General features: G+C 41.6%; 1 protein-coding gene across 1 annotated transcript in view; it reads right to left on the bottom strand.

Moving 5' to 3' along the window:
* Window positions 1-238: 238 nt before the first annotated feature.
* The window catches only part of RNF13 (ring finger protein 13), a 67,744-nt gene continuing 47,460 nt past the window's right edge, over window positions 239-20,522 (bottom strand). Inside the window, exons 5-10 of the mRNA XM_069975421.1 lie at window positions 8,566-8,653; window positions 7,885-7,975; window positions 6,812-6,917; window positions 5,908-6,001; window positions 5,095-5,175; window positions 239-1,482 (exon numbers count right to left, since the gene is read on the bottom strand). Of these exons, the coding sequence (XP_069831522.1) occupies window positions 1,100-1,482; window positions 5,095-5,175; window positions 5,908-6,001; window positions 6,812-6,917; window positions 7,885-7,975; window positions 8,566-8,653 (843 nt within the window). The 3' untranslated portion in view covers window positions 239-1,099. The remainder of the gene's footprint in view (window positions 1,483-5,094; window positions 5,176-5,907; window positions 6,002-6,811; window positions 6,918-7,884; window positions 7,976-8,565; window positions 8,654-20,522) is intronic.

Genomic DNA, 20,522 nt, shown 5'->3' with positions numbered 1-20,522 from the left:
CTTTGCACTGCTGCTACAAAACGTACGACTGCAAGCAAAGTGCAATTGTTTACGTTGCAGAGGCGGCAGCATATACATGAGCGCCTGCTGATCGGTGGTGGTGGTGCTGCAAGATGAACAGTGTCTACTGTATAACAGTAAGGAGAACACATGGAGGGGGCGGTGCAGCTGCAGACTATGCAACACAATTTATTACTTGCAAAACTTGTTCAGATAATAGAGGCAGAGAAGACAGTGCTTAGGTGGGAAATCAAGCTTTTATTTTGAGACTTATGTGATATAAAAATGTATAACTTTACACAAGTGTATTCACTTTCTACATATAATCTTCATAGTACAGTAGCTAAATACATGAATATAAGCTTCTGCCCAAAGTGCATAAATCCAGAGAAATGATAGAAAGTTGAAAACCATAAAATATACCCTCTCTTCCAGAGAGAGATTTTTATTTTTTTTTAATTTTTATTTAATAGATTGAACAAAATACTTATGTTTTTATAAGGAGTAAACTATATGTTTCGCTGCAACAGCAAATAACAAGGTTGCATAATAAATAATTAAAATAGCAAGTCTGACCTATTTATTGTATTGGTAACATTCTACATTGGAAACCCGCAATTTACCTAGAAAATGGCGTCTTGGCTTTGTGCATCATGCCTCACAGAGCCACACTTGTCAATTACTTGATAGTACTTCATCCATACCGCCTTCTGCCTACCTACTGTAGCATAGAGCGGTCTTTAAAAGTAGGTCCATTGTGCATAGCAAAGCATATACTTTACAAAGCTGCATTTCTAACCTGTGCTTAGTAGCCCATGAGATGTTTCAGTGCAGAGAAGACAACACATGCAGATACAGTTTGGTCGTGTTCATGTCTTGTTACTAGTGTCCAGTACTAGTACTAAAGCATTGATTACCTAGCAGCTTTTCTCATTTAAATATTCTGTACATTTCTTTTTTTTTTTTTAACCAGCAGCCTAAAAGACCTAACAATAGGCAGCATATAGGTCAATGCTAAAGACCTTTTCTTGTGGGGAAAAATAAGAGTATTACACAGCATCTTACATGAGGAGCACTTTCACAAGTGATGCCAACATAATCAAACAGTGTTCCTGTCTCGAGAATCTCTTTCTAGGTTATGTTGAAGCTGCACCACCACAGTTCCAGTGTTGTGCTCCTCGTCACTGCTATCGCTGTCGTCGGCGTCATCATCATCCTCCTCAGCATCGTCATCTTCATCTTCATCAGATGACTCCACTATGCTCTGCTGTGAACGCGATTCAGATATTGCCCCAAATGACTGGGTGCTGGCAGAGGGCACAGGTCGCAGTAGCGGAGTATTTTCTGAAACATCATTATCTTCCTGGCTGCTGTCTGAATCCGACTCAGAATCTCCTTGAGATGGGACCACCTTCTGCTTGCAGACAGGGCAGGTTTTCTTTGTTTTTGTTAGCCATGGGTCAACACACTTGCAGTGATAGGCTGGTAAGGAAAAATACATAATAAATATCTGTGTCATTTCGACAGATGTCTAACAAACATTAGTTATTTAAAATGACGTCTGAATTTCTAATTTCTTAAAATTCTCTTATTTAGTACAAGTGGCAGGCAACATCCCTTAAAAGTTATATCCCCATCTCAAATCCGTTCGAACCTGGAAGTCTTGGCATTTAATCGGTGGCTGAAAAAGAGGATGTAGCCCTAAGGCTGCTTGGAAAACATGGATACCGCTATAGGCCAAAGGCTGTATTCATATTTTTGAGGGCTCCCTAGGAATGCATCCAACAACTTTAGCCACCGCTAATTAAATGTCAAGGCTTCCATGTTTAGACGGACTCTAGCATGCTTGAGTTGTGCTCATCTCTAGGTTTTAAAGACTGTCACCGGATGTGGGGCAAACATTAAAGGGAGACATCTAACTTGCTGATATGTCCCTATAGCGCACAGGGTGCTGAGGATTAAGGTACATGTGTTACCGTGATCCTCAGCGCTGTATTTGGGAAAATTGTAGGTTTTTTTATATGCTAATCAGGTGTCTTGGTGCACTGGGACAGGACTACCATCCTCAGTGCACTGATCTGCTCTGGCCAGCCCATCCCTCCAAATAAATATTGGGGCATTACTCTGCTCTACTGATATTGGTTAGGAGGGGTGGGCTAGATGAGAGGGCAGTAGCCAGGTCTCCCAGCGCACCAAACCTACAAATAAAGGGCACTGAGGATCAAAGGCAGAAAGTGACCTTCATTCTGAGCAGATCATGCCCCATATGGACACATCAGTAGATTAGAGGCTTACCTTTAGATGTGGGGGGGGGGGGGGAGGAGTATGGGCACTCTTGTTTTGATCCCTGCCCCCAGTACAGATAATTTTCTATATACCAACCACTTAATCAAGTCATAGCCTTAGTAGGGACAAAGGGGGAAAAAAAAAAAAATATCATATGTTTTTCCCATTCTTAAGGATCTTTAAGATAAGGAAAAAAAATATTTTTGAAAACATCTTAAGAATTTATATGTATTTAATAAATTAATAACACTCTAGCCTGTTAGTCAAAAAAGCTCAATAGCAATATCTACAACTGTAAGGAATGAAAAAATTGTAGATTTGTAAGAATTAGATATACTATAGGGATTGATACTGTTGAGCCACTCACAGCAGGGGGAGAAGAGAACCAAAATAAAGTTATATATGTTTCTCTTTTCTGTCCCAACATCAACACAAGGAAGGAAAATTTATAAGGGTTTAACCCTCTGGCATTCATACAAATCAAATGTTTGCATACACTTAAATAAATGTCTCACAAAATGATGGTAAAACTACAAGGTAGGTCCCCAGGAGGGTAAAGTAAAAAGAAGCATAGCCTAGTTAAAAAGGTCCCCTTTCTAAACCTATCCTAAGGTCTTCAAATGACTTAAATAGTGATACCGCATGTAAAGACACGCAAATATTAATTCTGGTACAAAATTAGATAAGAAAATGAAAGCAGTCATGGGGTATTTATATGGGAAACAATTTTAGGTAGAAACTACTTTCCAATTTCCATCCCCCCAGAACACATAAGGAGAGGTACTGCTCGTAAAGGGTTAATCTCATAGAAAAGTACATACTGCTTGTTAAGGGTTAAACTGAGTATCACTACATATGAGATATACCTGCCTACAGCAACCACATCACAATGAAGAGAAAGTTTATCCCAGTTACTGCTATTTTAGCCTCCTCTTATCCCCCCTCCATAATGCACAGGAGTCCTACACTGCTGCTTATATAACATCCAGCATGAAGGAGGAAAGCAGCACACCTCTCCAAGCGTTTACCATCTTCATCCAGACAATAGCCTCTTACAGATTAGAAGCTGAAAGTTTCAGAGCAGAGAAAATATTGATCCTCCACTGCTGCCAACTCTAGAGTACCAGTCATGGAAAAAAGAAAAAAAAAAAAAAAAACTACTGACACATCAGAAAGACATGTCAAAAGTTTTGATCAGTCAGGATCTGAAAGTTTAGACCGTGACCATTTAGGTGAGGTGAAGTTCATGCCCAGCACTTTCTCTCCCAGCTCTGTGTTATGTGTCCTAGATAGCTGCATAATATAAATCTATGGGGCAGACCAGGTTGGAAAATGACTGAGGACCAAGTGTGAACGTGGGGCAAGGCAACTTCTCCCGACTCGTTCTCCTGATTAGTTGCGGTCTTAACATTCAAATCCTGACCAATCAATACTTTTGACATATTAAGCGTTTTTTTCAATGACAATGGTCATTTAAGGTTCTTTTATGAAGTTATGTGCTCTTTAAAGGGGTTTTACTACTCTTCATATAGGTTCACAGGGAGTGTGTTCATTTGGAGAGAACCAATATAGGTTGCACAGGTGCATAGAAATCCTCTCTCTTTTTTAGGTTGGGTTCTTACGTAAAGGACAAAATGCAGCAAAGGCGTGGCCGTGAAAAGAGAAAAAAAGAATGTACACACAGAATATATGACTTCTTGTTAGTATCATGCCTGCAGGGTAGAAGAATAACACATGCCCATTATGCTGCGGCATGGAGAAAAAGATTAAAAAAAATAAACGTAACAATGTTATTTATCACATTGGACTATATGAGATGCCTTAGGTTAACATAAGAGTTTTGCAAGTATCTAAGCCATTTCTATCAAGTTCTCCATTTACATACCATTTCCCACCTAATTTTACTGTTCTTTAACATCTTAATAGGATTAGTCTTTTAGTTCAATGTGCGAAGCGTCATTTACCTCTGACTTGTAAGACATTTACATCCTTGCCCTTTGCTGTATTAGTAAACATTTCTATCACTTCTCTCTCTACAATCATAGTTCTAGTTACAGTTTACACAAAAATTATACATTAAAAAAGGGCTCAAAGTCTATTGAAGAGATGGGTGTGTACATAGGTTTCATTATGGATTAGTGTCTTAGTTATGAAAACCTAGAGCAATAGCTTAGACTTCCATTTACCTGTTCAATCCATTTAATCGTAAAGGAGCTATCCAGGATTAGAAAAAAAAAGGAGCAGTCTACCTGGCCTCAGGTTGTGTGTGGTATTGCAATATAGCTCTGTTCACTTCAATGACTGGACTGCAAAAGCCACACCCAAATGGAGGACAAGAGTGATGTTGTATCTAGAAGAAAGTGGCCATGTTCCTTTAAGCTTGGATAATCCCTTTAAAGAGTACCTTTCATTATAAACAACTTATGACATGTCATCAGGCATGTCAAAAGTTACTGATCGCAGTGGGTCTTACTGCTTAGTCCTGCTGAGACCGGAGACCGAGCCGGGGAAAGAGTGTGGTGGCCGCACCATTCACTCCCTGGCTGCATGCACATGCCTGATAACATGACAGACGTTATTATAATGACAGTTACTCTTTAATTTAATACTCTACATAAATAGCGAACAATAAATTAACATGTATGTTCAGGTTAGCACAGACTGAATATATGTACCCTCCCACAGGGATTGCCTCACTATACATGTATATACTGGACATGTACATCTGGACTGCTTCAACAAACAGAACATAAATGTCATCTTCCGCTATAAGTCAGGTTATCTATACATAGGTTCTGATTTCCTTACCATGTGAACATGGCAATACTCGCAGCTTATCTCCTTCCTCATACTCATCCAGGCAAACTGCACACACATCGTATTCATCACCTGTAAAGCACATCAAAGCATCACATTGGCAAAAACTAAACAAAGCAAGTGGAATAAGTACATGAAAAGAAGACAAACGTGTATAGTCTACAAGGTAAAAATCATCGTGCTAAATATAGTCTCCGGCACAGGACTCCATTCTCTTTGTTCCATATTTTCCTGATTCCTTACAGATGCTTAAGGCAAATTTTTGCAGCATCTAAATATTTACACGTCTTTAAGCTGCTCACCATTTGGAAATCGTACAGCTACTTTACCGTACAAGGAAACACGACTGTTCCCTCGCACTTCACTCTAAACCTTTAAACAGAGCCTATGCTGAAACACAATGTAGAAAGTAATTCATTCTTCTTAAAGGGAACCTTTTATCATTTTCAAGCTGCCTAAACCATGAGTCATCAGGATGGACCCTGCAGCTTTCCCCTGCCCTATCAGCCTTATATGATAGATCTCTCCTTGTCTGGGTATACAGAGAGATCTATCAATCAAAGCTGGTAGGGTGAGCAGAAGCTACTTAGGACTACCCGGACAACATGAAAGTTATGAGTTTGCCTTAAAACAAACAAATAAAACGCAATACCAAAATGTCTTCCTCTCACAAGTGATAATAATGGAAACTCTCATTTGCTTTTACACCTGTTGCTGCAGCAGGCAAAGTATAAGACGTGATAGTTCAATAATAGATATACTTTGCTTCCATTTACCTGAAATGCTGACGTTTCATTACCTTACCTTTCTTAAATTTATGAATGGGAAGTTTTTTCAACTGGTCTTTGCGCAGTCTGTTCCTTCTTGCTCGGTGTCGATCCTGCACAAACTTGGTAATCTGTTTTGGTTTTTTTTGCAGAAAAACATTGGATACATGGGAATTATTATTCTCTCAGTGTGATCTCTGTATTCATAAATGATTTATTCTCATGGTCTGCTTGTCCCAAAATGTTGTTGGGATGCTTGGAATTGTCAGAAGAATGTTCTAAAAGGTCAAATATTCATGCAATGTCTATCTAACCAAAATGTGTACAATGAATCAATGAGCAAATTTATATACATTTTTGGAAAAGTCTTTATATACTTGACTGTACTTTTTAGGACTGTATATACATTTGATGTATATTGTACATACCTGTATACACTGTACAGATATGATTTGTATATGTTGCAGGCAAAGCGTAAAATGCAGACATTGTACAGAAGACCTAGGCAAATCTATTAAATTTCTAAAAGCTTTTAGATAAAGTATAAAATGCCTGATTTTCTTTGAATATGATATATACTCTTCCTAGATATTTTATAATACCTTGGCATTCTACAGATTGACAATTACTATTGAGGTTCGTATTACATAAGTGTTATATACGGTCTGTGTGTGGACTGTATACTACGGACTAGACCTTAGAATTCCCAGCATTGTCATTAATTATGTTGCTGTAAGCTCTGAAACTGTTAAATCTCCACGCTACTGTGCTGACATGGCTGTGTCAGTACAGTAGCATGAAGATTTATTTTTTTGTGAACTCAAAGCATAATAGTGAGTAATGATGTTGGGAATTCTGAGGTCCGGTCAATAGTATGCATGCAGAGTGTGATTATATATTATACTAGTTTCTTCAATACAGAAACAAAAATAGCTACATACCATAAAAATTACTATTAGCACCAGACAAATCCCAACAATGATTAGGAATGGTATTAAATAGTATTCCAAAGGCAGGTTTCCATCAGGCTTTAGCTCAATGAATGCACTATATGGAAAAAAAACAATTTTATATCCGATTAGTAACTAATTATATAATATGGTTAATTTTTAAAATGACACTTGTAAAATCCTAGTTGGCTCATGTGAATGAGATGTACTAAACTTACAAAATATCTATATGCAAAAGAGGGGTCTGTGGAGCCTCAGTTATGAGTCTCAAAACACAGTAATAGCAAGATATCCCTCCATTGGAGGAAAGCCTATTGCCAAGGGGGTGACTCCCAGTAGGGAGATCACCACACCACCCTGATAGGTAGCCCCTTAAAGAGAACCTGTCACCAGGGTGGCCCCCCTTTGCGTCAAAAGTCTAACTCTGTGGCCAGTATTGCGACATGACAAGGGTTTACCAAGGCAGGCATCCATCCATCTACAGACAGCTGTTTCGGGGTAGTTGCCCCTTACAGTAATAAAGCAAATCGATTCGTCTTCTCTGCAATCCGCTCATCAGCCTTCTTCCTTTTAACTGCTACTCCTCCCTGGGTGCTCGGAAAAGCTGGATCCAGTCCTGGGAAACCTCTCCCAGTTTCCAAGGACTGGATCCTGCGGCAGTGAGTTAAAAGGCAGCAGGCTGATAAGCAGACTACCGAGATAAAGCGCTTTGCTACGGTATTACTGTAAACGATCTAGTTGTTAAAAGGTATACTCTGCATCACACCATACCTAAAATGTGTGCTTAATCTGAAAGAGTCCCTGTCATTATAAAAAACTTTTGATATGTCAGTAAGCATGTCAAAAATTATTGATCGCAGCAAGTCTCACTTCAGCCTCTAAGACTACAATTGGGCTTAAGTGTTGGAATTAGCGAGCAGCTGATCGCACTGCCACCACAGTCTCCCTAACTGTATCTTCCCATTGCAATGAGTCTCAGCAAAAGGTATTTATACTAGCAGTGATTCTTTAAGTGTATACAACTATTGGTGTGCATCAAAGCAAGAACCAGAGTGACCTCTTACCCTTTATCCCAGGTAAACTGTTCTCGCATAATCTTTGCAGAGTCCTCTCCAATAAAGACTGATGGAATGTCAATTTTTTTAAGAATGTCAACTGAAAATAAATAAAAAAAAGGAAAATATAGTTATTAACTATATTTACATGTTTGCCCAAGCTTACTGTAAGCATTTTTGCAAGTTTTGCAATTCTTGCCCAATGTAACTCAATGAGAAATATAACCTCTGCCAAATGCACACAATAGACTGGGTTTTTGCGGGACTTTGTAATAGATAGCTTCTACTCAAAATAAACCACCAAGACTTGATCAGCGGGATGAATACACATGCCTCACCTCAGCCCTCTGTTTGCCAGTGCTGCCCATATCTGCACTGAACAGAGCTGTCAGCACACAGCTCCAATTCACTGTGTAGATGAATGGCAGCTGACCTGCAGTAACCAAGGATGGCCACTAGACAAGGCATGGAGCTGTCTCCTTCTGGCTGAATTGTGTAGGCGAGTGCTGAGGCTCTGGTGGATAGCTGGTCAGCAGGGATGCAGAGTGTTGGCCCCATTAATAAAGTATTGATGACCTATCCTGGGGAGATTCATTTGTCACATCTACATTTAATTTCCCTTACTTTATAGGAGAATATTAACAAGAATAATTTCTTGCAATTTCATAGGATGAAGAACTGCATACTTACCATCATTGGATCCCATACTGATGAGATCATCAGAGTCGACATTGTAAACAATTGCAGCCTTATATCCCGCTTTCTGTGCATTCAGCACCTACAAGAAAAGGAAAACATATTACCTTCCATTTCTAACACCTACACAAGTGATAATAAGATTACCAGGATGTAAGATATGTTCTGCCACACAATTCTCAGCTGCTTAGGATTTGTTTTTTATTTTATTTCTTTTTTAATAAAAAGCTTCAAAGCACTGCACCAAGTAAAAAGAAATTGATCACATATTATAAATCATACATAACTCAATAAATTACAGCCATACAATAAAATAAAATAAAAAGGACACAACTCAGAAACGGACATACTGTATTTTTACAATCCTAGGCAGCCCCTTTAGGGTACATTCACAAACTGTGAATTTATAGCAATGGATCTGTAGGAAACCCACTACTAATTCGAATGTGTGAACGTACCCACAAATATTCTGTTCACGAACTGCTCATAGGCAGTACAATGGGCATTCATTCAAATATAACAACTAGTGTTAGTCTATTATATGAATGGCTTAAAAAACAAACATGCTCATCAAGTTCAACCTGTAGACAAAGGGGGAAGAAGGGAAAGAGTATGATTAAATATGAAAATTCGTTTTCCCCCTACAGATCAGAAGAAAACAAAGCAAACCTGTAAGACAAGCAAAAGTATTCTCGTTTTTACTGGGAATCCGAACGGATCAAGTTCCAATGAACATGAATACATGTGTAAGTATTCTGTTTTTGCTAAAACCAGCTGCAAACATGACTATTCTACACTGCTCTTAGGGTATGTTTACACTGAGGAATCGGCAAGGAATTTCAAGCTTAAATTTTCCCCGCTTAATTTTACACGTATTCCGCTTGAACCATTGGGTTCAATGGGATTTCTGCTCTGTTATTTACACGGCAGAATTTACAGTGCGGATCTGCTTTCCGCCCAAAGAATTGACAATTCTTTGGGAGGATTCCGCTAGATAAATCCCATAGAAGTCATTGAGAATTTGAATTTCCGCTTTCTGTTTGAATTCCGCCAGAGCTGAAGAGGAGGAAATTTTAAACAGAAAACTTTCCTCTTCAATTCCTCGCCTTCCCTCAGTGTGAACATACCCTTACAGTAAGGGAACCTCATCACCTCTAATGACTGCAGGTGATATTTCAGGGTAAACCCTATTCTGTAGTTTAGTGATGGCAGGGGCAGGCTATTCTGTGGCATTATTATTAGCAACCAGTGTCACACCGGTGGGCCCCCATCTGTAGAACCTGCACGAACACTGATTGACATGTTTTTCACTGGTTCTTCATTGCAGGACCCCCAGGATCACTTCCTCTGGTGGACCCCAGATACCCCAGTCCGACACTGTCAGCAGGATACTACTAATTTACTTTTTTTTTTATTACTCTGTCTGTTTCCTCTGTATTGTAAAGTGCATGTGTATTATGATAATCCAAAGCAAAATCTGTGCAAACCTTGAAGGTCCCACAGCAGATTTCGTTCTTTATCCTTCATTGTTAGAAGATGGTAATATCTTTAAAACCATTAGTCATAGAGCCGGATTAATAAAATGTATAATTTTACTATTGTCCCATTAAACACTTCAGCTTTTGATAGAATTATTTTCAACAAGCTCAGAGAAATGGTTAAACGGTTCCAGGAAAGTGTTTAAATAGGAGCTTGTGGAGAAAGGCCGGCATTCCTGGGATTCCATGGCCAGCCTGATGGACACCGTCCCACCTAAAGACAACCCGCCCATAGAATTTTTAAAACAACATCACCGCACACACACACACACAAAAAAAAAAAAAGGTTAGCGACTCTACATAAAAAGTCTTAATTTCAAAAGTTTGTTAGTTCAGCATATAGTGCTACAACTGAGACAGCAGTAACTCAGCAACAACAAAACAATCCATGCACACGGAAATATTCCCTATCAGGCCCCAGGAAAACTGTGTTAAAAGATCTCTGTAAGGCTGGGTTCACACTGCATTTTTGCGATCCATTTAATGTATACGTTTTATGGAAAAACGGATGCAATTGTGTGCCATCCTGTTTTTTTATTGCCTTCCATTATAAAAAAAACGGATTAAAACGGATACGGGTTTTATTAAGCGTACAGAAAAATAGTGTTGATTTCGTTTTTCTGCCAGTTATGAGTAACCAATTAAAAACGGATATGTTTGTTTATTGGATTGCAAAAACGCAGTGTGAAGTCAGCCTAACAGATCAATAATTCAGAAAAATCGGTCTCCACGTACATTATATACTTATATACACACACATACACATATATACACACACACAGATATCAATGCAAGAGAGACTCCTAAAGCTTAAAGGGGTATTCCCATTTCAACTCACATAGTTAAAGGAGTACTCCAGAGAGGGAAAAAAAAAGTTCAAAAGCAACTAAACTGGTTACGAGCTACAGAAACATCTGGAAGCAAAGCCATAGTCACAATGCCTAATATAGCTGCACAAGGGATGACCATAAAAAGTTTCTGAACTCTTATTTCAGCTCAGATCATCCATGCTTGCTTTTATTTAGGTGTAAGGCTGCTGAGGTCGTAACTACAGGATTTCACAGCACGATGCTTGGAAGTTTAAAATCCATTAAACCCTGTAGATAAAGCAACGACCAGTCATACAGTTATCACCCATACTGCACTCTGCAAGGTGGGAACTGGGTGACCCTGTGACAAAGTGACCACTTAAAGCGTGTATGTAAATCTTTGGATGCTAGTAAAGAAAAAAGAAAAAAAAAAATTGCAAACTCTTATTTATCCACTAGGGACCGGTTGTCACAAGAATATAGAACTGAAGACATCCGACCGTAAATTACTTTTTAAGAGAAATGGCCCCGAGCCACTGGATTTACAAACATACCAGGGTGATGGAGTGCACATAAAGAGAGATAATGTAAAACAGACAAAGTCTGAAATTGCCTGTTGAAAGTCATTTCTCCAGCTCAGAGCGGCTGAATGCTATTGACCACAAGTCTCTGTGGAGAAAGCGCTTCACATGCAGGTAATGGAATCTTACATTAAGCAATGCAAATGTGATTACCTAAAAAGGCCTTGTGTCTGGCACCAGCGCTGTGGCCTCCGTGCTCAGCTTAACTCTTCAGGACCTAAACGGCATTATGCTTGGGAAGTCTTGTATCCATGGACAATTCATTTAATGCATGACATACTGGATGTCCTGATTGTGACTGCACTTAACACCTGAATCCCACTACATGTTACATTCACAGTCTAGGAAGCTGAGATAGGAGTTTCACACTTTTTTTTCTGCTAGGCTTGTCGTATAGCGTCCTTTTGTAAAACTCATTGCTGTGATCATTTAAGCCGATTCTATAATAATACACAGCAAGCTGGAGTGGGCTACGCCAGGAATAGGTTATTCGGCAAGGTCATCTAACTGGCCGACTGCTTTAAAGTGGACCTGACAGCAACTAAACTAAAAGGGGTAAAAAATAAACCCACAGCTAGGTAAAGCATCTCATTAGGATTCCAGGCACACCTTATTTTTATTTCCATTGTCCTCTTTAATCACCAAGATAGAAGCCTGTTTGTTAATATATGTAACAGACAGTGTATGTGGACCAGCTGTGTTACCGAACCGGGTTGGCTTTGGGCCACACCTGGGAGCAGAGCTTAAGTTCTACCTAGGTGGTCACCCTTCATCCCGATCCAGGATGCAGAATCTGGACTTCTGAGGCTAGAAAACACCCGGTCGCTTCACAATCTTGGTCCTGGTGTGGGTAGTGGCTGGCCCAGAGAACCAGACAGACAGACACTGCCGGTAAGAGGAACCAGAGAACAGGCCAAATTGGCGTATTCAGCAAGCTGGGTCATCAACAAGAGAACCAGGTGCAGGATCAAGGCAGGAGACTTCAGATGCAGGACAGTCAGTCCGAGTCAGCAACGTGAGAGGTAGACTGTACAAAAGGGCAAGCCACCCGTGGAACAGGCACAGGTTAGGATAAAGACAGGAATCAGATGAACCGACAACTCTCAGGCACGGAGGAACAAATAAAGCAACTTTAGGCAGAAATTGGTGGAGACATGCTGGCCCTTTAAATCCCAGGCAAGCAATCACATGTACAACTTAGTGGACAGTGGTGGCATTGCTGCGGCGTCCAGAATCAGGAAAAATGAAACGGGGAAAATGACAGTGGTGGGCACCAGGAGGACAGGTACAAGTAAAGAGTACAGTAGGGGAGCGAGCGTGAGAACTGCGCCAATGGCAAGCATTCGGATGCTGACTGCAGTGCTACAATACGTAAACGTGGCCCAGGGGAAGGGGTTTGGGGGTGTTTCAACAAAGCGAGAGCCAAGGTTTAGCCAGCCTATTTCCCCCTATTCACCATCTCCATGCCTGTTGTCAATCAATGGAGGGGGGAGGAATAGGTGTCAAGCAGGCATGGTGGAAGCAATGTGCAGGCTTCAATTATCAAAAAAGAGGGGGGGGGATTAGCTTTCAGCAACCAAATCAGAGAAGGGTTAAAGAGTGTGTAATGGCCCTGCAACCTATTACACTCTAGTGATTGGCCAGGGGAAAGCTAGCTCCGCCCACCTGATACCCAGAAGGGCTGTGTGGTCTTGTCAGTGTCAGTTGGTAGTCTGGCATTGCCAGAGTCACATCTAACCTCCCTACGTCACCTCAGTAATCCAGTCAGACTCCATCCTCAGCCCCCTATCCTGTTTCCAGTCGGCCATAAGGACTAATATGTGTCTTCAAAGTCTCAGCAGGACATCCTCTGTATTTATTAGTGCCTGCTGTCGGATTGCTGAAGTGATAGAGGGTCTCCCATTCACTGTCCACATCTTCCTGGCTTCCAAGTCAGTGTGTCCATGTTTCTTCCTCCTACATGATAGCGAGCGTTGACAGCGTCAAGTCTCTTCAGTAACTTCAAGGACCTATTCACACGTAACCTTATAAAGGCTGGAAAATCGCTAAGTCTCTGGAACAGGTCTGTCTACTTAAAACCCTATTTACACACCAAGTCTAAGCTATAGTAACCAAGGTAACCCTTCCCCTGAAGCTAAGGACTCTGATCAAGCCACCAGTTTACCGTCATCAGATGCTCCTGTATTGGATTGTATATAATTATCCTTCAAGTTAACAGGCTTCTATCTTGGTGATTATACTTTCACCGCTATTGTGTGAAGACTTTTATTAAAAATAATATGTCCCTGTGTGTATGCTGAAGTAGAAAAGGGCCCCAGCACCCTCGGACCCCACAGTGACAGGAAGGTTTCAGAAGGTGAGCCCTAAGGTTGCACTAAACCACCCAGCAACACAACCCCTCAGCATATCACAGCATGCCACCAGAGGGACATTATAAGTGTATCTGGCAGTAGCACCCTTTGCAATAAATTTTAGGATTACCCCATCACATGAAGGAACAGCGCCATATTTGCCCTCTTCACTGCTACTTATAATACAGCGATTGTATGGACGAGCATTGGTAAGCATAGTAAGAGCAAGGCAGCCTTTTCAAACAGCTGATAGGCTGCATCCACCTTCTCCAGGCAGTGGGATTCAAATGCTGACGCTTGAGTTTGTGTGAACCCCACCTTTCGGCAAGTGTGCTCATCTCTAATAATGATGTGTTTAGCTCTTGGAAAGTCACTGAACATCACAAATCTACATAAACTTTATTAGGAACATCCCTAGAGACAGGCACCCACGCAAAGCAAGGAATGTATACACAATGAAGTAATTGTTCCAATAGCCACAATAATAAGCGCTATTGCAAAACCCCCACTCAATAACTACATATGGTAATCCATACATGGTCCATCAGCGATCTGGTGGTGAGGTTTTATATCAATGGACTCTTCAACTCTTACAGGATTCTTGATGAATTATGATGCAGTGAGCTCCTTACAGGAGAAGTCCAGTGAAAATTTTTATTAACGTATTATATTACCCCCCAAAAGTTATACAAATCCCCAATATACACATATTACAGGAAATGCTTATAAAGTGCTTTTTCCCTGCAATTACTACTGCATCAAGGCATCACTTCCTGGATAAAATGTTGATGTCACTTCCTGGATAAAATGGTGATGCCACTTCCTACATAAAATTGTGATGTCACGACCAGACTCCCAGAGCTGTGCGGGCTCTGGCCGCTGGAGAGGATGATGGCAGGGGGACACTATGGGACACGGCACTGGAGGGACACTGAGCATCCCCCTGAGCATACTCTCCAGCAGCCACAGCCCGCACAGCTCTGGGAGACGGGTCGTGACATCACCATATTATCCAGGAAGTGAAGCCTTGATGCAGTAGTAAGTGCAGGGAAAAAGCACTTTATAAGCATTCCCCGTAATAAAAGTATATTGGGGATTAGTATAATTTTTGGGGGGCAATACAATACTTTAATAAAAAATTGTCGGACTTCTCCTTTACCAGTAAAAGCTTTGTTATATTGTTATATCGCTCGAATTTAAACAAGGATCGTTTCGTGTAAATGCAGGCAACGATCAAATGACCAACAAGAAATCGTTCATATGTCGCCGATTTGGTGCTGACACAAAAATCATTGTTCGTAGTTTGCTAATCTCTCAGTGTAACTCCACATCGTTCATTCATTTGCTGGGATTAGATAGAGTAAACGATTGTAGTAACAATCATAACTAATGACTATGGTTCTGTGTAATATGGCGAACGATTTCAAGCAGCGATCATTTATTGTCAAAATTTGCATTGTCTAAGGACCCTTAGGGCTAGGGGGGCTTCCACTGTCACACCACCAACACCTCCACAACATGATCCCAGGTGGAAATGAGCCAGGCGCCTATTGAAGACTCCCAGGTACACAATGTATGTATTCTTATCCGGTGTCTGTTCAAAAAAGCCCAAATTGTAGAGATGAGCACAACTAGAGCAGGTTCAGGTCCAACCAAACCAGCATGTGCAGCATTTGATTATCAATGGCTAATTGGATGAAGTTGGATGAGGCCTTAAAGCGTAACTGTCATGTTTTTTTTTATTGCAGAAATCAGTAGTATAAGCGATTTTAAGAAACTCTGTAATAGGTTTCATCAGCCAAAAAAGCCTCCTTCTGTACTCAAGAAGCAATCTCCCAGCCTCCCCCTCGACTTCTTATCTGTGCATTATCAGGCAAACACGTCTTCATTACAGAGAAGCCAGTGAAGACGGGTTCTGTTCTCTCCATTGTAAGTCTATGAAGGGGGGAGGGGCCGAGGGAGATGAGGGAGCAGGAAGAGGTGACATGAAGGTCAGCTGTTTGTAGACTCTCTGGGCACCTAAAACGCTGGATTCAGGGGTCAGAAAGGTCAGTTCTTATCTATGAACTTACTGAGAGAAGATTGCAGGGTGTTGTACTGTGCAGGACTGCTCCGTGCTCAGTCACTCCTAACAGCCCCTCCCCTCTCCATAGCCACATAATGGACACAGAAGTCCTGCTTCATTTGATGTGAGGGGGGAGGCTGGGAGATTGCTTTTTCAGTACAGAAGGAAACTCTTTTAGTACATAAAACCTATTACAAAGTTTCTTAAAATCGCTTTTACTATAGATATTTATTGTTTTCAGAAAAATGACCCTGAAATGACAGTTACTCTTTAAGGGTGCCTGGAAAACATGGATACAGCCATAGGCAAAGTGTACAGAGTATTTTTTGCACAACATTTATCAAGGCAAATTAGCTCGATTTTTCCACGTGTACCATTTCTCAGTTTTGGTGCCAGAAGGGGGCGTGGTTTCAGATTAGCTACCTTTTTTACTGACTTTTTGTTAAACATTGCACAACAGTATTCCACTGCCACCCTAGCTTTTTTTAGCCAAACTGTTTTAGACAAAAATTGCACAAAAAGGTGCCAAATTATAATGTTTGTACATCAATCGTTAAATTTTGCACAGCCCATAAAAAAGTACCACCTGTTCAAAAAAAAAAACAAAAACCACAGGATACATGTCCCCCTTAATCTTTGTTGAAAAGCTATTAAGCCACTTGTATCAATATGAAAAAAACCTTTTCAAGGGTCTGCTCACTGGGCTGCTTGCACTTGTATGAATCAAGTCCAGCAGCTCTGCTGATCTAAAGTAACTTTTTTTCGCTTTAAAGACACCTAGTACATTTCATCATTTGACTGCATTGCTCAGTTGTAGTTCCATTAGCTTTTTTTAGCTTCTGGGTCTCTGTACAAGATGCCTGTGCCACATATGGGTACAATTCTTCCAATTGTCTTATTTACCTGTATATTCAGATTTGTTACAGTTTAGCTGTTACAGTTCATCTTTGTTTCTCTGCATCTTGTGTACTGCAGCACTGGGGTGCCTGACTTGATAAAGAGACCGGACCGGTCTTGAAACGCATTGCGTCGCCGGCATAATTCTTTTAATAAATTTTATGATATTTTATATCACTGTTACCTCTTGGACCTGCGCCTGTTTTACCTGTCTTGGAGTGGAGGAGGATACTGACTGGTTTAAGCATCAGTGGCCCCCCAAGATATACATTGTTTGTGTATAGTAATAGGATTTATAAGTAGTGCCCACCCATGGTGGGATGAGACGAGTCCGTAGGAGGACACCAGGGGAGGGCAGTGAGATAAGAACAACATTTACTTTCTATGTAACTGCAGCATTATAACTGGTTTCCCAATGACGGAGTAATACAAACACATACGAACAGCTATGGTGTCACCAGACGCCCCCTACATATGCAAATCTGCCAACTGTAATTCATGTTTCAAACTGCAGACACTATTAGATATCTGTTAGGTCAAGGAGACATGTGTTACCTTTCATATGTCCAGCTGTACTCCCAGGATGTAAGGAAAAGCTTTTATTCTATGGTACAAGGAGTCAAAGAGGCTTTTCCAAACACCTGATCTGCTAAAAGCTGGCATGGCTGCGCTTCCCCCCCCCCCCCTCTGCTTGACTGACATCTGGAAACCAAGTCCCACGCAGTGTCAGGTATGGGTGGGGTAGTGAGAAGGTGCTACAGCTTGGTGCAGATCGTGGCTCAGGAAGGCCTCTTTAACTTCTCTTACTAGAATAAAAAACAGTTTTCTACATTCTGGAATTACAGACAGATATATGAAAAGTACCATGTGTCTCCCTGATCTAACAGCTATCTAACAGTGTCAGCCATTTGGAACATAAATGCCCCAGATTCCCTTTAAAGCTATAAAATATACTGTAACACTACAGCCATCTCCTTCATTAAATACAACCAGCCATTATTAAGATGTATTGAGGCAGTTTCCATCGAGTGGTTAAGGTCTCAGGAAGATTTCAGCTTTAATATATTTATATATATATATTTATATATATATATATATTGTAGGGATCTTCCCGGGGGATGGTGTGTTTGGACACAGTTCAGACAGCAAACTTGGACTTATAAAAACAGCTGGGTGTTTATTAGCTGCATAAACAGTCCTCAACAGAAATGTAGCAATACCATGCTTTTCAGAACAAAACAAAAAGGTCCTTGCCCGTCTGGGCACTTACTAACACAAGTCTCCTATCTGACTCTTCAGTAGGCAGTATCACAGGGTATGAATAGGCCCCAGCGGCGGCAGTATTCGTTGCTCCCAGGAGATACAGCATGCAAGCTGTTCACCCCTGGCTGAGAGCAATCCCTTTCAGACTGACCAGAGCTTTTGCCTTCTCAGGCTGATTGGGATCAGAGCTCACCTGATCCCAAAACCCACACTGGATCGAGGGGGAGGGAATGGCAGGTCCCACTACCAACCTACCCACCATTCCAGTAAATCCGGCCCGGAAAATTTAAAGAACAACTCAGCAGCATATCACTGCTGAGTGACAGGTCTCTTCCAGATTTACCATCTCCCCATAAGCAGTAGTCTGGGTGAGATGTACCTCCCCTCGAGCACTTTTCCTGTGACATGTCCACATATCCCCCCCCTCTTTTTCAGACCGGAGGGCTGAGCATTCTGTCCCCACAGACAGTGTACCCTTGATAGGGCATCAGCATTTGCCTGTAACTTTCCTGGCCTGTGTTCCACTGTAAAATTAAAGTTTTGGAGGGATAGAAACCATCTAGTCACCCTCGCATTTTTCTCCTTGTTCAGCTTCATCCATGTTAGGGGGGCATGGTCTGTAACTAACTTGAATTTTCTACCTAGCAAGTAGTACCTTAGGGACTCTAGGGCCCATTTCACTGCCAGACATTCTCGCTCAACAATGGCGTAGTTTTTTTCGGCCGGGGATAGCTTCCTGCTTAAGTACATCACCGGGTGTTCCTCGCCATTCACGACCTGCGAGAGGACGGCACCTAACCCTGTATTAGAGGCATCTGTCTGGACCAGAAATTCTTGCCTAAAGTCAGGGGTAACTAGCACAGGTTGTTGACACAAGGCAGATTTAAGGCTTTGAAAAGCCTTCTCGGCCTCTGGAGTCCATGTCACCATTGCGGACTTCGCACCCTTTGTCAGGTCAGTTAGCGGGGCTGCAACTGTGGCAAAGTTTGGCACAAACCTACGGTAATAGCCCGTAATACCCAGGAAAGCTCTGACCTGTTTCTTTGTGAGGGGTTTGGGCCAATTCTGTATTGCCTCAATTTTATTTAGTTGTGGTTTCACTAACCCCCTCCCAATAATGTATCCCAGGTATTTGGCCTCCTCTAAGGCTAGTGCACACTTCTCTGCATTGATGGTTAACCCCGCACCACTTATGGCCTCTAACACCGCCTGGACCTTACAGAGGTGACTTTCCCAATCAGGGCTAAAAATGACCACATCATCGAGGTAGGCAGCAGAGTAATCCCGATGTGGTCGCAGGATCAAGTCCATCAACCTCTGAAAAGTGGCAGGGGCTCCATGTAACCCGAATGGCATCACTACGTATTGGAAGAGCCCATCAAGGGTGGAGAATGCAGTCTTCTCTCTAGCCTCAGGAGTGAGGGGGATCTGCCAGTAGCCCTTTGTGAGATCGAGGGTGGTTATGTACCTGGCACTACCCATTCTCTCAATCAACTCATCCACCCTGGGCATGGGGTAGGCATCGAACTTGGAGATCTCATTTAACTTTCTAAAGTCATTACAGAACCTCCAAGTTCCATTGGGCTTTGGGATTAACACAATCGGGCTGGACCACTCGCTCTGGGACACCTCAATGACTCCTAGGTCAAGCATACGTTTTACCTCGGCTGACACCGCCTCCCTCCGTGCTTCTGGTATCCTATAGGGCTTAAGGTTTACTCTGCTTCTAGGCTCAGTTTCAATGTGATGGTGAATGAGATGCGTACGCCCTGGGAGGTCAGAAAACTTGTCTTTATTTTTCTGCAAAAACTCTTTAGTCTCCTGCTTCTGTGACTCTGATAGAGTGTCCCCAATCCTGACCGGAGGGATTGGTTGTGACAAATTATTAACAGGGTTTGTCGCTACCAAGGATTCCCTGTCTTTCCAGGGTTTGATCAAGTTTATGTGATAAACTTGAAAAGGCTTCCTTCTACCTGGTTGGTGTACCTTGTAGTTTACCTCACTGACCTTCTCTACAATTTCATAGGGACCCTGCCACTTTGCTAAGAATTTACTTTCTACAGTGGGAACAAGAATGAGTACCCGGTCACCTGGGCTAAATGTCCTGATTCTGGCAGAACGATTGTAAATTCTGCTTTGGCTCTCTTGCGCCTTCTGGAGGTGTTCTCTTACTAGGGGCATTACAGTGGCTATACGGTCCTGCATTTGTGCTACATGCTCTATAACACTCTTGTATGGGGTGGACTCACTTTCCCATGTCTCTTTCGCTATATCCAACAAACCCCTAGGGTGACGACCATAGACCAACTCGAAGGGAGAGAACCCTGTGGATGCTTGGGGCACTTCTCTAATAGCAAACATCAGGTAAGGTAGTAAGTGATCCCAATCCCGACCATCTTTTTCCACTACTTTCTTTAACATATGTTTTAGGGTTTTATTAAACCTCT

This window comes from Dendropsophus ebraccatus, chromosome 6 (genome assembly GCF_027789765.1).
Source record: "Dendropsophus ebraccatus isolate aDenEbr1 chromosome 6, aDenEbr1.pat, whole genome shotgun sequence".
In the NCBI taxonomy this organism is placed as follows: Eukaryota; Metazoa; Chordata; class Amphibia; order Anura; family Hylidae; genus Dendropsophus; species Dendropsophus ebraccatus.
This window is presented reverse-complemented; position numbering and strand designations above follow the sequence as displayed.